Raw genomic sequence first — 17,259 nt, 5'->3', positions numbered from 1 at the left:
TTTCAAACAGAGAAGCTAAACTGTTGTAGGATCTTAAACGGGAACACTTTTTTTGGAGTCCTACAGTCTGGAGATAGGCCTTTTGGCCCAAACTGATCTGTGCCGACCAAAATGTCTGTCCATGGCAACCCCATTTCTGTGCACTTGGCCCATGTCTTTCTAAACCTTTCCTAACCATGTATTCGTCCAAATGTCTTTTAAATGTTGTTAATGTACCTGCCTCAACCACTTCCGCTGGCAGCTCATTCCATATGCATCCCAACTTCAATGTAAAAAAAGTTGCCCCTTAGGTTCCTATATATTCTTTCCCTTCTTACCTTAAATTTATGCCCTCTAGTCCTCAAGTCCCCAGCTCTGGGAAAAGACTGAGAGCGTTCTCATGCCTCTCATGAGCTTCGAATAAGATCCCCTCTCAGTCTCCTATGCTCGAAAGAAAAAGGTCCTAACTTGTCCAACCTCTGCCTATAACTCACTGCCTTGAGCCCTGGCAACATCCTTGGAAACTTCTGCACTCTTTCCAGTTTAAGAACATCCTTACTATAGCAAGGTGACCAAAACTGAACACAATACTCCAAGAGCAGCCTCACCAACGTAATGTACAACTGCATCATAACTTACCAACTTCTATACTTAATACCCTGACTGGTGAAGGCCTATGCGCCAAAAGCCTTCTTCAGTGCCCTGTCTACCTGTAACTCCACTTAGAGAACCGTGCACCTGAACTCCAAGGTCCATCTCTTTCACTACACTCAAAGCCCTACCATTCACCATGAAACTCCTAACTGGATTTGACTTTCCAAAATTCAACACCTCACACTTATCTATATTAAACTACATTTGCTTTTTCTCAGCCCACTGCCCCAGCTGATCAAGATCCTGCTGCAGTTTGATAACCTAGCTCATTGTCAACGATACTGCCTATTTTAGCATCATCCACGAACTTACTAATCACACCTTGTACCTTCTCATTCAAATCATTGAAATAGACAAATAGCAATAGGACCAGCACTGTCATGAGACACACCACCGGTCACAGGTCTCCAATGACACAAGCATCCTTCCAGTTATTACCCTCTGCTTCCTACCATCAAGCCAATTGTGTATCTAATTTGCCAGCTCTCCCTGGATTCCATGTACTCTAACCTTCCAGAGCAGCCTACCATATGGAACCTTATCAACGGCCTTACTGAAATTCATATAGACTGTCTGCTGCCTGGCCATCAACCACCTTCCTGATCACTTCTTCAAAAGAACTTTAACAAATTTCTGAATCATGATCTCCCATGCACAAAGCCATGCTGACTACTCCTAATCAAACCCTGTCTTTCCAAATGCTTATCCCTGAGAATCTTCTCAAGTTACTTACCTATCACAGATATTAAGCTTACTGGTCCATAATTCCCAGGTTTTTCTTTGTAGCCCTTCTCAAATGAGCGCACAACATTCGCTACCCTCCAGGCTTCTAGGACTTTACCCGTGGCTAACAATAATGCAAATATTTCAGCCAGGGCCCCAGCAATTTCTTCTTTAGTCTCTTGCAGGGTTCTCAGATATACCTGGTCAGGACCAGAAGATTTATCCACCTTCAAACATTCTAATATTTGTAACACATCCTTCACTGTGATATGGACTGTCCCAAAGATATTGCCACCAACTTCCCCAAGTTCTTCATGTGTTTCTCCATAGTAAACACAGGAGAAATCTTCATCGAGGACTTTGTCCATCTCTTGCAGTTCCACACATACATGTCCACTTTGGTCCTTGAGGGGAGTTATTCTTCTTCCTTTAATATACTTAAAGAATCTCTTTGGATTCACCCTAATCTTCTCAGCCAAAGCTATCTCACGCCCCCTTCTCATCCTCCTAATTTCCTCCTTCAATAAACTCCTGCATTCCCTGTTTACTTACAGGGGATTCCCTTGATTTCAGCTGCCTGGCCTGAGTCATGCCTCCTCCTTTCTGCAGAAAGCCTCAATATCCTTTGTCATACAGGGTTCCCCTCTCCTGTCAACCTTGCCCTTCACCCTGACAGAGGCATATAGACCTTGATCTCTAGTTATAGCACTTTTAAAGGCCTCCCACTTGCCAGAGGTCCTTTTGCCTGCAAACAAACTACGCTAATCAACCCCTGCAAGCTCCTGTCTAATTTCATCAAAATTCACCCTGCTCCAATTTAGAACTTGAACCTGTGGGCATATTTTGTCTTTTTCCACAACTATTTTAAAATAACTACGGTCACTGGTCCCAAAGTGCTGCCCCACTGTCACCTTGGTCACCTGTCCTATGTGTATGTCAAATTTTGCCCCTTAAGTAGAACCCTCTGTATACTGCTTAAGGAAACTTTCCTGAACCCATTTATACCAAATATTATAGTTTTCTCATGCACAATTGCTTACTTTGAAGTTAAATGACCAACCTGTGGCCAAGTGTGAAAGCATAACGTGACAAACAATAAATTGTCACACTTCTATTTTCGGGGTAAAGGAAGACATGTTTGTCATGTCACAGTGAACTGCATTATTTAATATCCACCCGAGTACTGAAACAGGAAAACATCTCTATTTAACACCTGACTTAAAAGAATCAGAGCTCAACATCACAATATTCTCTCACCACTATCCATCAGAGTTAAGCGAGACTTGAATTTTCTGATTCATAAGTAAGGGCTCCTAGTTGGTCCAAACTGACAGCTGAAGCATGGTTTTTTTTTAATTCAAACATTAAAAAATAATGTATTTTGTACCATGGGTGCACACAAACTAAAACATTATGACTTAGAATAAAACTTATCACAATTTTCCTGTAATCTAATTATTCTTACCTCTAATTGTTCATCTTCCAAGAGTTTTATAACCAACCATCTTACATCTTGGACTGCCTGTTCATTGTCCAAAAAAACAAATAAATTGTAGAACACCATGGTTTGAAGGTAGGTTAGGATAGTGTACTTTGCATGCCAAGAACTGCTCTCTGATGTCTGTGCAAATAAAAACAAATAATTCAAATGATAATTGATAACAGAATTCTGTTGATTAGAAAGTAGCAGCCAAAGTACAAAAGTAAATTGAGCAAAGTTCCAGGACAGAAGTTCTGAAATATCCTACAATTCGATATTTTATACATGATATATCAGAATTCATGGCTATTAACAACTTTTAATATAGCTCCATAAATCATGCCCATTAAACCACAGATATAATACTAACTGCAGATTTCCCTGTACCAGCCACCCTCTCAAACTAATTCAGGAGCTCGCTACTGTATCAGATTATGACCACTTCAATTTGCAGTTAGACCCCACTTGAAAGTGCAGACATCCATAATGCACTATGTAAACAATCCCATTTAACAAGACAAGCATTCGATTCAAAAGGTGCAGTCAGGTACAACATCGAACAAAACTGCACAGACACTACAGGATAAAACCTTTCTGCAAGTCCACACCAAAAATAGTGCTGTTTTGATATTAAAATCTGTGAATAGGTGCTTTATCTAAATCTCTCCAGCTACAGGGGTTCCAAGTATCAAAAGGTGATAATTGGATTAGCCCTCTTCTTTTAAAGTAAAATGTTACTTCCCTGCAGACTTTTCCTATATATTACGTAACAATGTACATCTCCCAAGTTTTTAATTCAACAAGAAAACTTTACCCCACTAATAAAACTAAAATGCTATATAGTGCATGTCAGCAACCTTTAACCTACTAATAAAACTGACAGCACTACTTAAAACAGGTATGACCACAAAAATGGAGGGACGAAAGTAAACAGAACCCACAGATGGACGCAACTATGAAACTAACCAAACAAGTGATCGCAAATAAAAACCACAGGCAATCAAAACTGATAGGAACTCAGACTTTTAAAGAAAATCACAAGATGCCTTTTTTCTAACTTTAAAATTCTAACCTCGAAAATAACAAGACTAACACTTTTTGAATTTTGCAAGGGCAACCAGACAGATACTCTAATCTCATTAAAGTAACCATCAACACACAGCAATAACTACTAACAATTTAGCGAATGTTTAAGCCATCTCAGATTTCCTGCAAGAGATAATGGGAACTGCAGATGCTGGAGAATCCAAGATAATAAAGTATGAAGCTGGATGAACACAGCAGGCCAAGCAGCATCTCAGGAGCACAAAAGCTGATGTTTCGGGCCTAGAGCCTTCGTCAGAGAGCTAGGGTCCAGGCCCGAAACGTCAGCTTTTGTGCTCCTGAGATGCTGCTTGGCCTGCTGTGTTCATCCAGCTTCACACTTTATTATCTCAGATTTCCTGCAAAACAGTTTTTGTACAATATCTACTGCTTAACACAAGTGTTAGAATGTTAATGTATGCTTAAATTCTGTATAAAAAGAGCTGCTTTTGAGCTATGATTCTGGGATTCTATTTTCACCTCACATTGTGCTGCTGTGAATATATAATAAAGAGGCTATTTTCACCACTCATTGATCCTGGTTGTCTGGTTCTTTGAATGCGATCTCACACACACAAACAGCACTTTCCACAGTAATCCAATAACTACTAACACTGCTCCCAAAAGTCACAGTTCTGCAGTTATCACATCCAGTCATGAATGTTAGTCGGCAATTAAGTAATTAACAGGAGGCGGCGACTCCTGAATATCCTTAATGTTGAAACTGGACAAAGTTTTGAATTACTTTTGAAAGTGGCCTGCGTTCTAACTGCAACCTCGCGAATGATATTTTTATCTGCTTGTCTATTCTCTGCCTACAATAGATAGGATTCTAGTTAATCTTGAACAGATGCAATTGAAGATTTTATCTATCAAAGATTTGATTCCACACTTTTCGATGTTTACTCTTTAGCTCTAGGGGATGTGGTGGTGTAATGGCCACATCACTGAACAAGTAATCCAAAAGCCCAGACTAACACTCTGGAGATAGTGGCTCAAAATCACATCACACTACATCAGAGTAGTTGGTGGAATTTGAATTCAGTTAACAAAGCCACTATAAAGCTAGTGGCTGCGATGGTGAACATAAAACTATCAATTATTGTAAAACCCATCTGGCTCACTCATGTCCTTTAGGAAAGCAAATCCTTACATGTTCTGGCCTTCAAGCAATTCCAGAGTATGGACAAAAGCAATGCAGTTGATTCTTAGAAGTCCCTCTAAAAAAATACCCTAGAAAATCACGTAGTTCAAGGCAATTTGAGATGAGCAACACACGTTGGTCTTGCCTGTGATGCCCATGTCTCATGAAAGAATAAAGAATGAAAAAAACATTTTTATTCCTTCTCCTCTTCAACTCTGGGCTTTTCACAATTTAATGCAGAGAAACGCAAGGTCCAAATTAATACAGTACATTTTTAGAAAGTCAAGATAAAATATTCAGAAAGAATAGAAAGTAACAGCTACAGTGTATTCAAAGATGTCAATACAGCATTGCCAGATACGATGAGGAAATGGCACAAAATCTAAATCACTTTATAAGAAATGAGATCAGGATTGTTAGAAATATGTGGCATAGAGAGTTCCTGACATCAATCACTATGCAATGCTGATTTAACACCAGCATTGCCATTTTGTGGCTCAATGCTCCAATAAATGCTGTCTGAACTTCGCAAAACTGAATATTTATTCAGCACCAGGAAGGACATTTCCCCACAACTGCTACAGTGGGATAATAAACTACTTTGGATGAGTTCTTAAACGATTGCTACTGGTCCAAAGATGCATATGCAAGTGTTTAGTGGGGGAGGGGAATCATATCGATGATCTTTCAACCACAGAATACTTCCAACATCAATTCACCTAGTCACATTTACCACTGTTTTAATAGTAGCCCTGCAAATGATCACTACAGATTATACAATGCTTTTCTGAATCCAATCATTGATTCCGACTCTAACACTCTCCAACAGTTTATTCCAGATCCGAACTGTTTAACAGATTTCTTCATGTCACTGTTACTGCTTTTATCAATCGTTTTAGTTGAACCAGTCATCCTCTATCCTTCCAATGGGAACACTTTCTCCTAGTTTCTATCGAGACCCCTGACACTTTTGAAAGTCTATATTAGATCTTTTAAGTTTCCCTCCAAACAGAGCCAGTCTCAACTTCTCCAAACTATCCTTGTAACTCTCTTCTAGATTTTAAGATTATTTTTTCCTGCACTCTAAATCCTTCCTAAAGTGCAGCGCCCAGAATTGGACACAAGAATCCAATGGAGGACAAACTAGTTTGTTCACATTTATTATAACTTCCTCTCTTTTGAATTCTGCCCTTATTTATAAAGCCCAAGATTTCATATGCCTTATTAACCCATCCGCTCAACAGCCTTACCTCCTTCAAACATTTGTGTACATAAAATCCCAGCCCCTTCTCATTTTTCTTACTAAAATATATTACTGTACACTCTGAACTGAATGGCACCTACTCTCTCCACAAGCCTTATTTTGAAGTTTATTGCTAGGCTCCTCACAGTTGATAATACTCTGAAGTTTAATGGTCTTGTTGTTATTAGTTCCTTATTGCAGGAGGCCCTTTCTTACTTCGCATTGAGAGATTTGTAACGCATTTAACGTAGAAACCAACAGAGCTTTCCACAGGGTGAGCAAGAATGAAATATCTAATATTGTTGTGACTCCTCAGTCTTTCAAGTTTGTATTAGATCCTCGTCTGCCAGTGTTCTTTGCTGTTCAAAAAGGAGTACTTCAGATAACTCCAATGTAAACCATTTTTCTCCCTTGTATGGTGGACATGCCACCCAAGTTTGAGTTGCCAAAAGAAAACTAACAACAGAAGCAGCGATTCTAGTACTGTGGTGATGTGGAAAAGTCACCATAAACATTCCTCCAGTTCAAAAAACAATTCACTATTCACATTTCTTGCCACTCAGCTAATTTTGAACCCATGCTACTACGCAACTTTCAATCCTTGGAGTCCAGCTTTGCTCAAAAGCTTATGTGACACTTTATCAAATAGCTTTTGAAAGTTCATATCCAACACATCAACAACATACCTTTTACAGTTCTCTGTAACCTGCCCAAAAAACTCCAAAGTTACAGATTCATACAGCATGGAAACCTCTTGGTCCAATTCATCCATGCTGACCAGGTTTCCCAAAACTAAAAACTCATCCCACTTGCTTGCATTTGGCCCATATCCCTCTAAACATTTTCCTGTATCTGTCCTAACATATTTCAAATGTAACTGTACCTGTATCTACCACTTCCTCTGGCACTTAGTCTGCACATAAGCCACCCTGTGTAAAAGTTTCCCTTCAGGTCCCTTTTAAATCTTCTCCCTCTCATCTTAAAATTATGCCTTCCAGTTCATAACTCCCTACCCGAAAGGTTGGTGGGGGGGGGGGGGGGGGGGGGGACCCCTTGCTGTTTACCTTCCCTATGCAACTCATGATTGTATAAAGCTCACCCCTTAATCTCCTACATTCCAAGGAAAAATGTCTCCAGTCTATCCAGCCTGTTCTCATAATACAAACCCTCTAGTCTTGGTAACAGCCTCGTAAATATCTTTTCTGAACCCTCTTCAATTTAAATATTAAAATTTATTTCTAATTTTTTTATTCCTACTTCTCAAATTCTCTTTGGCATTTCCCTCTATTTTCTGAATACCCTGATGCTGTTAGTCCTAATTTTGTCTTTAGCTTTAGGTTAACACTTTTTATAGTAAGGCAACCAGAACGATACACAGTACTCCAAAAGCAGCCGCAACATCCTATGCAACCACAACAATGACAGCCCAGCTCCTGTACTCTAACAAAAGGCAAGTATACCAAACTCCTGCTTCACCATGTCTGTGACACCACTTTGAAGGAACTCTGCACCTGAATCCCTAGGTCTCTATTCAACACACCTCAGGGCCCCATGAAGTCTAGACCTTGTGCACCTTACCAAAATGCAACAGACTTCATTTATCTAAACTCTACCTGCCACTCCTCAGCCTAGTCGCGCAGCTGATCAAGATCCCTTTGCATTTTCCCTTAACAAAGCCATCTGAGCTTAGTTAATTCATATTTACCAAAGTAACAGATTTTTGTACTCCTAAGTATAAAAACTAAAACAACTGGGTGGGGTGGGGGAGGGGGAAGAGGCAGAGGCGGAGTAATTAAATCGAACAGCTATATCAGAAAGTGCTCCAACAAAATAGAGACATTAAAATGTATGATTTACCTGTTTTATAACATCTAGCACCATGATCACTTGTTGGGGATACAGCAATCCCTGAGACATGAGTGATAAACACATTTTTGCATCCCTTTTAAGTTCATCGTAGTTCTCATCATTTTCCACAGGAGCAATCTAAAATTAATGAAACATTAAGAAACTAAATTTTAGTCCTAGCTTAAACTATGTAAACATAATTCAGAATGAAAATTGAACAGATTACTTTGGCAAGAAAAATGAGAAAAACAAAACCAGTATTAAATGCAATCTAAGAACCAAATTTTTTCCAAATTAACATGAGCATTAGTGCTACCTGAATTTTAATTTAAAAATTCAGGAATGCAAAGCAAATAAATCTTTCAAGTGCTTATGTCCACTTTTAGCTTCAACCAATTCAGGCACCAAATATAAAACAGTAAACTGCAGCATAGGTGAAAGAGTAAGGACAGCTAAGCTTCAAACTGAGGTCTAGATTTCATAGAGCCATAGATCCCTACAGTGCAGTTACAGACCATTCTGCCCATCATGTTTGCACCTATACTCTAAACAGCATCCCACTTAGATCCACCCTTCACCCTGTAAAGTCCACATTCAGCACAAGCTATCTAGCCGGTACACAATGGAGCAATTTTGACGGCCAATTCACCGAACTGCACATCTTTGTACTACGGGAGGAAACTAGAGCACCGACAGGAAACCCACATAAACACAAGGAGAACACGCAAACTCTGCACAGACCATCAGCCAAGGATGAGACTGAACCTGTAAACCTGGCGCTGTTAGTCAGCAGTGCGAACCACTGTGCCATCATTTGTTCATAAGTCTAAATTTATTTAACCAAGCTTGAAATGATTCACTCCAAATAAAATCAGGTGGTTATGACAAGGTTTGAAGTGCTTGTATATAGGCTGAGTGATGATTTTGTCTCATTCATTCTAGATTTGAACAACGGGGATGCGTTGATTGGCGGCCATAGGCAAGATGAACAAGACAAATGCGATGCCTTGACTGGACAGTTGTTTTCTCACATATGCAAGAAATTAGGATGGGCCTTGAAGTGCAGTGGTAGTGTCCCTACCTCGAGGCCAGAAGGTCTTGGTTCAAGTCACACCTGCCCTGGCGGTGTGTCATAACACATCCAAACAGAATTAATTAAAAATAATTGAGGAAAAATGTATTGGTGCGGGAAGGCCTTTTTTTGGCAACACAAACACAAAACCAAATATGCTCAAAGTTAAATGTGATTGCTTCAGTATAGTTTTAAGAAGCAGGTCAGAACAGGTGCTAATTTACTTTGCAGAGTTTAGAAGTCAATATAAAAAGTTTTGGTTACAACATACCTTGAATAAAAGTGGCATAAGTTGGAGTTGTTCTGCAACTGCTGTAGAGAAAGATCTTCCAGCGCTTGCCATTAACCACTTCAGCACTGTGCAGTGAAACAAAATGTGCAGTTGATTAAGATATCAATATCTTGACTATATTCACTGCATGTTAATTTTATACAACAGAAAGTAAAGGACAAGGCAGTGCCACTTCAAAAAAGCTAGTCCTTTGTAAATACCAGAATTTGTTGGGCAAGGAAGTCAAAGGTTATCCAGGATAGACGGGAATTTGGAATTTAAAATACAAATTGATCAGCTATAACCTCTTTGAATAGCTGAAAACATTTAAGGGGCTGAATGGTCTATTTCTGCTTCTCATTTGTATTCCTTTAAAGCTGCCTTTTTAATATTATTCTCCATTCTGATCTTATTTAATGCTTACCTTTGCTTCATCTTTTTCCTAATTTCACTTCCTCCTTTGGTTTCCATGCCTCTGCCAGACAAGGTTCAACCCACCCAACTGCAGCAGCAAGCATCTCCACAAGGATATCAGACCTCCAAAGATGTGACCCAATTACCCTGCAGGAACCCCATCTGTGCCAGAGCCAATCCCAAGGTCTCAGGAATCTGATACCCTGACATCCATGAGACAATTTAACTACCTACCTGTTTTCAGAAGTTTAATGGCTTGGGTCCTTTCATCTTGATCCCCAACACCATTTTCCTCAACAACATGATTTTGAATCTCTTCGTCAATTTCCATGAGGGGCTTAAGTTGCTTTAAGATACGACCGGTGAATTCAGAGACATGTGGCGAAAGAGTTGGATTTGAATTTGGTAGGGTGATGTCTATCATGAATAAATATGTTAAAACACTGTGGAAAGAACATTTGAGAAGGTACATGAAACAACATAATGTGCCACATTATAATTTATAACAAGTTTGTATCTTGAAACATATTTAATAATTGAGGACTGTAGAATTGCTGTTGAAAGAGTCCAGGAAATGATGGCAGATCTTCTACCCTAGACGACGCTACTGAACCAGATTAGTTTTTACAACTAGATATCATGGTTTTTATCACCAAGATATTATTAAATCAACAAACTCCTGCACTCCCTGGCCTGAAACAGACTTACCCATAAGTTTCTCAGGAAGTCTTCTATAACCTTTTCCATTTCATCCTGCTTTTAATAATCCTCTCTAAAATGTAAAAATCACAATACCTCGCCATAAAATCAAACATGCACAACTATCATCTAATTGCCCAATTATAACCACAGCACGTACATAAGTCTGTCTTTGCATAGGAATTGGTTTAATAATTTCAGTTGTATTAAAGTATGAGGTTATCAGAACTGCAAATGTAGCATTATAAAAAGGGGCATCTTATGAACTGGATAATAAAATGTGAGGCTGGATGAACACAGCAGGCCAAGCAGCATCTCAGGAGCACAAAAGCTGACGTTTCGGGCCTAGACCCTTCATCAGCTCTCTGATGAAGGGTCTAGGCCCGAAACGTCAGCTTTTGTGCTCCTGAGATGCTGCTTGGCCTGTGTTCATCCAGCCTCACATTTTATTATCTTGGATTCTCCAGCATCTGCAGTTTCCATTATCTCTGATACTATCTTATGAACTGGTCCTGTCAGACCAATGATTCTAGATACAGGCAACCCCTCATCTATTTTGGTCCAGTACACATTCTCCTTTACACATTTTAAGACATCTAGTCTACATTCCCAAGGGAATGAAACTGGCTCATCTTGCTTTTTTTTAAATTTTCAGTTCAAAGTTGACTGGTAAATCCCATTATAAAAGTTCTGTGTGTCTTTGCTGTACCAGATCAAATATCCTGCAATCCTTAGCTTCACAATGGGTATCTTTGACGAGGCAGCATCTCCTCCCTGCACCCAGCCGTAGTAGCTTCCAAACTAAGTAGCTGTTTATTTCTGTTAACCACACAGAACTGCCATTTGTCCACGATATCCACTGACTTTCCAGGAAATCTATATCTGATTTAAAAAGTGGCTACCTATCCTCTGTTCCAATTGCAACATGAAACATCTTAACTTTGCATTTAAGTCAAAATTCTAAATCAGCTGTTCTTGACCCCATCCATCTCCCTTTTATCCAACAGGCAATTTACAGCACAACTGTTTTGCAACCTAATACTTACAACACCTCTCTGGGGCTTGTGAGCCTTAGAGTCTATTCATTGTAAACTTAGACTGCTGCATTCTTTCCAAGTGTAAATGCCTCACACCCAATTCCCCATTTAAAACAAAAACTCCAAATATTCCACTGATCCCTAATAATCAAACCACTCAGGCTTGCTGTTGTGTCAGAACAGATCACATGATTCAATTTAGTTAATCTAAATTTAAAAATATAGCCCCAAAAAAAACTTAATAATCTTAAAAATCTAACAATTAAATCAGACTCCTTCAAAGCTAAGGATATTTTGTAATTGAACAGTGACGAGAGCAGAAATGCTTTTCAGCATGAGCCAGGAGAAACAGAATGCTCTCCCACTTAGCGCTTTTAAACAAACCTTGAGCCGATTGGAATCTTTCCTTGCTGCCCTGGTTAATTAGCTGACTGCGTTGCTCACTTATCTTCAACTCCTGACCACCTACTGACCCCAAGCATCCCCAGTTGTCGCTCTGTCAGTAGTTTTTATGTCAGACCTCACCAGCTTGTTACTCCAAAGAGCGGCTAAGCAAGCAGCAAAACAAATATCATTGTACTACTAAATTAAAAAGAATTTCTATGTCCCGCAGACTTCCCAGAGCTTACCCTAGGTCTTTTTAAACTACATGTTCTCTGAATTATTACTTAGGCTTCTGAATTGCTAGTCTAGTCACGTAGCCATTTTCACACCCTATTTCAGAATGAGTGGAAAACGGAAGGAGGACAGTGATTCATTCTATTCATTATGAGGCATACGATCCTATTATTAGTTGGTTGTCAGTGCTAAACAAACACTCAGTTGGTTGTGACCACAGACATCTCCAAATGAATGGAAATCAAAAAGATTACATTAACATTAAATAATAGCATTGCAATACAAAATGGAAAATACAGGCAATTTGCTACAAAATACCACCCCAAATTATGACAGCGATATATTCTTGGTCACGTGTTTTAGCACAGGATAGCAGTTCACTATAAATCTTGAACTTGTACAATTCAAAACTTAAATTCAAGTTTATAAAATAAGCCAAGTCCACATGTGCATACACGTCATAAGCCATCTTAATATTTTAAAACCTTATTCAGATCTCAATGAGCTCTCACCTTCCAATCCTTTCTCGTACATTTTTATAGACCTGCGTGAGTTTTGGTTCAAGGTATTGAAGGAGCCTGTGCATTAGTTCAGGTACTCTCCATTCTTGCTGCGCCAAACCACCCTGCAAAACGTACAGTCGGCTAGCAACAGAACACAGAGAATGTGATTTGGTAAATAATATTTTCATTCCTTCCACAAAAAAACCATTGCATTCATAATTTTTTAAAATGGTCACACTGCAGACATTATCTTCGTTATTCCTTTACTGGTGTTCATCTTTCACATTGTGATAGAATCAGACAGTAGTAAAGGAAGCTATTTAGCCTACTGCATGTGCACACATTTTTAAATGAGTCCTATTATTTTGTTCATTACCCATAACAATCTAAATTTCTCCTTTGCAGGTATATATCCAAATTTCTTTTGTAAGTCACTTTTGAATCTACTGCCACCACTTTTTCAGGGAACAAATTATACCAGAAAATATCATCTGTCTGCATCTTATTAATTCATTAAGTCTATGGCCTCAAGTTACAAACAACAGAATGAGAGAGGGGTGAAAAGGAAGTGTTGGAGAGGGGGGGGGGGGGGAGGTTGTTGAGGGTTGAGTGAGGGAATATAGGAACTTGATTACTTGAGACAGTAGACCATTTGACACTTAGATAAGACCACAGTTGGTGTGAATGCAGTTGCAACTCCAATTTACTGTCCACCACCCAGAACATTTGACTTTTTGTCTATTAACAATTTACTCAACCGCCAATTCAGTAAACAAGGCTCAACTGTTTCTTGGTGAGGGTGGTGGGGAGATGAAAGGGAAAGATGGGCGAGCCAAAAAGGCAGGCAACAGACTGGGACACTATCCTTAAAAGAGCTGAGCAAGAGAACGTAACACAGCAGTGTGCTGATGGTTCTATTCAGTGTATATGAGGTTCAAGATCTGATCCTTAGCATGCCAACTAGCTACAAACACATTCAGGGCTTGGGAGGAGTGAAAACAGAATTCCAGGTTTCCACTGGCATCTCCTGTTACCAAGCATGCATGTGGTTGTTAGGCAAAAATAGAATTGAGTTTAGTGGTAACACTGCCACAGGCAAGTTTAACTGAATTTGCTCAGAAAAATTTCTGGAAAAGTTACCACACAATGGGTGAAATCCACAGATCTATGTAAACTTTGCAACGCAGCTTCAGGAAGTAGAAAATGGAAGAAAAATCATCTCAAAAATGACCATACACAGTTTCTGATTTGTTGTAAACAAAAATCAATTTCTCAAATTGAGACTTTAGCACAGACCTCAAATGATGCAAATAACCACAGCATGTAAAAACACCTGCTCTATTGTGCCAGGTCAGAGTCAGAACTAACTGCAGAGTACGGGCCACTGTGCAGAAACTGAAGCATATTTAAGTAATCAGGAAGATGTTATGCAATGTACTTCTTCAGTCCAAGTGTGAAATACAGCACACTCAAGATGTCCACAAAATGAATATCAAAGATTAGTTTGGAACGATGAAATGGCAAAACATTTAACAAAATTTCCTAACAAATCATCTATACTACTAGGAGAACATGTACTGGGGCATATTGTTACTTTACAATGTCTGGAGCAATTTTGTATGTTGACTAATACTATGGTCTCAAAATTAAACTTCACTTTTCTTCCTGGCAGGCTGTCTTTTTGAAAAAACAGTAGTACATTTCACACTCCATTTAGTTCCACATTGTTTGCATTAGGTTAGTCCACTGTATTATTGTCTCATGGGATATGGGCATCACTGGCTAGCCAGCATTTATTGACAATTCCTAGATGCCCTTGAGAAGGTGGTGGTGAACTATTTGAATTACTGCAGTACATGTGCTATCGGTAGACTCACAATGCCTTTAAGGAGGGAGTTCCAGAATTTTGACCCAGTGAATGAACAATAATATATTTCCATGCCTTCTGCAGCCCTTGTCCTTCTAAAGGGAAATCATCATCTGTTTGGTGAATTTCTGCAATGCATTTTCAAGACAGTACACACTACTGCTACTGAGCTTCAGTGAGAGATGGAGTAAGTGGGATCCCAATCAAGCGGGCTGCTTTGTGCAGAATAGCATCAAGCTTGAGTGCTACTACAGCTGCACTCATCAAGGCAAGTGAGCACCAGTGCATCACACTCCTGACTTGTGCCTTGTGGATAGCCTACAAGCTTTAGGGAGTCAGACTAACTCACTGTAGTATTCCCAGCCTCTAACTTGCTCTTGTGGCCATTGTATTTATACAACAGTCCAGGTGAGTTTCTGGTCAATGGTAACAACCAGAACATTGATAGTTGAGGATTCAGTGTTGGTAACGCCACTGAATGCCAAGGGGCTGTGGTTAGAGTCTCTTATAGATATCATTGCCTGGTATGTTTGTGGTGCGAACATTATCAGCTCCCAGTCAGCCCAAGCCTGGATAAGGTCCAGGTCTTGTAACATTTGAACATGGATTGCTTGAGGATACAAGGAATTGCAAACGGTGTTGCAGATTCTGTGATCAATCATGAACATCCCCACTTTTGACTTTATAATGGAGAAAAGTCATTGAAGTACCTGAATATGATGGGAGCCAGGACAAAATCCTGAGGAACTCCTGCAGAAACATCCTGATGCTGAGGTGACTGACCCCCAACAACCATAACCACCTATGTGCCAGCTATGACTTCAACCAGCACCGAGTTTGCCTTCTGACTTCTGTTGATGTAAATGGCTGTCACTCTCACCTCACTTCTGGAAAACAGCTGCTTTATGATGTTTGAACCAAGGCTGTAATGAGCTCAGAAGCTCAGTGTTCCTAGCAGACCACAAAATGGGCACCAGTGACCAGGCTGCTACTCAGCAGGCGTGGCTTGATAACTTGACAACATCTTCCATCACTTTACTGGTGAGTCTGCAACTGGCTGCATTGGGCTGTTCTACTTTGAGTGGACAGAACATACCTGGAAAATTTTGATATTGTTGGGCAGATGCCAGTGTTGTAACTATACTGGAGCAGCTTCGTTAGGGTTCAGGAAGTTCTGGAACACAAATCTTCAGTACTATTACTGGAATGTTGTCGGATGCCAAAGCCTCTGCAGTATTCAGTGCCTTCAATTGTTTTTTTGATATCACGTGGCATGAATTGAATTGGCTGAAGACTGGCATCTGTGATGTCAAGTTACACTGGACACTTCTGGTCGATATGAATCATCCACTCAGCATTTCTGGATGAATACTGGTGCACATGTTTTAGTTCTATCTTTTGTACTGGTGTGCTAAGCACGATCATTAAGGATGGGACATTTGTGGAGCCTCTTCCTGCAGTTTTGTTAAATTGACTGCATCATTTACGACCAGATATGACAAGACTGCAGAGCCTAGACAGTTGGTTGAGGTTCTATTACTTGCTATTTATAGGCAAGTAGTCCTGTTTGGTCGCTTCACCATGTTAACACCTCATTCTTAGGTACGCCTGGTGTTTTTCCTGGCATGGCCTTCTGCAGTCCCCTTGAAACCAAGGTTAATCTCCTGGCTTGATAGCAATAGTTGAGTGGGGTATTTGCTGGGCCTTGAAGTTGTGGATTGTGTTGGAGAACAATTCTGCCTCTATCAATGGCCTACAGCACCTCATGGATGCCTAGTCTCGAATTGTTACATCTGTAGAAATCTGTCCCATTTAGCATGGCAATAGTGCCCCACAACATGCTGAAGGGTAATCTTGACATGGAGACAATGTTCTGCCTCAACAAGGGCAGTTGCATCTGTGGCAGGCAGACTGGTAAGGATGAGGTCAAGTATGTTTTTCCTTCTTGTTGGTTTCTACACCAGCTGCCGCAGCCCCAGGGTAGCAGCCATCTCCTTTCGGAACCCCACCAGCTTAATCAGTAGTGCTGCTGCCACCACCAAGATATTCTTGGTGTTCAACATCAAGTCCCTCACTCATAATGCATATTCCACCCTTGCCAGCCTCAGTTCTTCTTCTGAAAGTTGCTCAAGATGAAGGACTTACTAGTTCATCAGCTGAGTGAGGACAGTATGTGAACACAGAATAAAGCCAGGGATGGTGATTGCTGTGTCTGAGAAATGGTCTCTCTGGTACGATTCCATGAGTATGACTGTCAGGCCGCTGCCTGACAAGTCTGAGATAGCTCTCCCAATTTTGGCTCCAGACCCCAGATGTTAGTTTTCTTTAAAAAAAAGGACTTTGGAGCATTGACAGAACTGTTTCTGCCATTGTCTTTTGCGGTGCATAAGAGAATGCCAGATGGTCTGTCTGGTTTCCTTTCTTTGGAGAGATTTCATAGTGATTGATTCTACTGAGTGGCTTGCTAGGCCCTTTCAGAGGACAGTTGACAGTCAACTACATTGCTGTGACTGGAGTCACATGTAGGCCAGATAGGCAAAAATGGCAGATTTCCTTCCCTGAAGGACATTTGTGAACCAGATAGATTTTTCCAACAATCCATAATAATTTTATGGTCATTAGAT

General features: G+C 40.0%; 1 protein-coding gene across 3 annotated transcripts in view; it reads right to left on the bottom strand.

Annotated features, from left to right (window-relative positions):
• Nucleotides 1-17,259, bottom strand: part of LOC125454746 (proteasome activator complex subunit 4) — a 157,584-nt gene that overhangs the window by 21,741 nt on the left and 118,584 nt on the right. For all 3 annotated transcript variants that reach the window (XM_048535892.2, XM_048535895.2, XM_048535893.2), the window contains 5 exons: nucleotides 12,778-12,909; nucleotides 10,146-10,354; nucleotides 9,498-9,583; nucleotides 8,164-8,292; nucleotides 2,822-2,977 (listed from right to left, as the gene is read on the bottom strand). In XM_048535892.2, coding sequence (XP_048391849.1) covers nucleotides 2,822-2,977; nucleotides 8,164-8,292; nucleotides 9,498-9,583; nucleotides 10,146-10,354; nucleotides 12,778-12,909 — 712 coding nt within the window. The remainder of the gene's footprint in view (nucleotides 1-2,821; nucleotides 2,978-8,163; nucleotides 8,293-9,497; nucleotides 9,584-10,145; nucleotides 10,355-12,777; nucleotides 12,910-17,259) is intronic.

This window comes from Stegostoma tigrinum, chromosome 9, assembly GCF_030684315.1.
Source record: "Stegostoma tigrinum isolate sSteTig4 chromosome 9, sSteTig4.hap1, whole genome shotgun sequence".
Lineage (NCBI taxonomy): Eukaryota > Metazoa > Chordata > Chondrichthyes > Orectolobiformes > Stegostomatidae > Stegostoma > Stegostoma tigrinum.
This window is presented reverse-complemented; position numbering and strand designations above follow the sequence as displayed.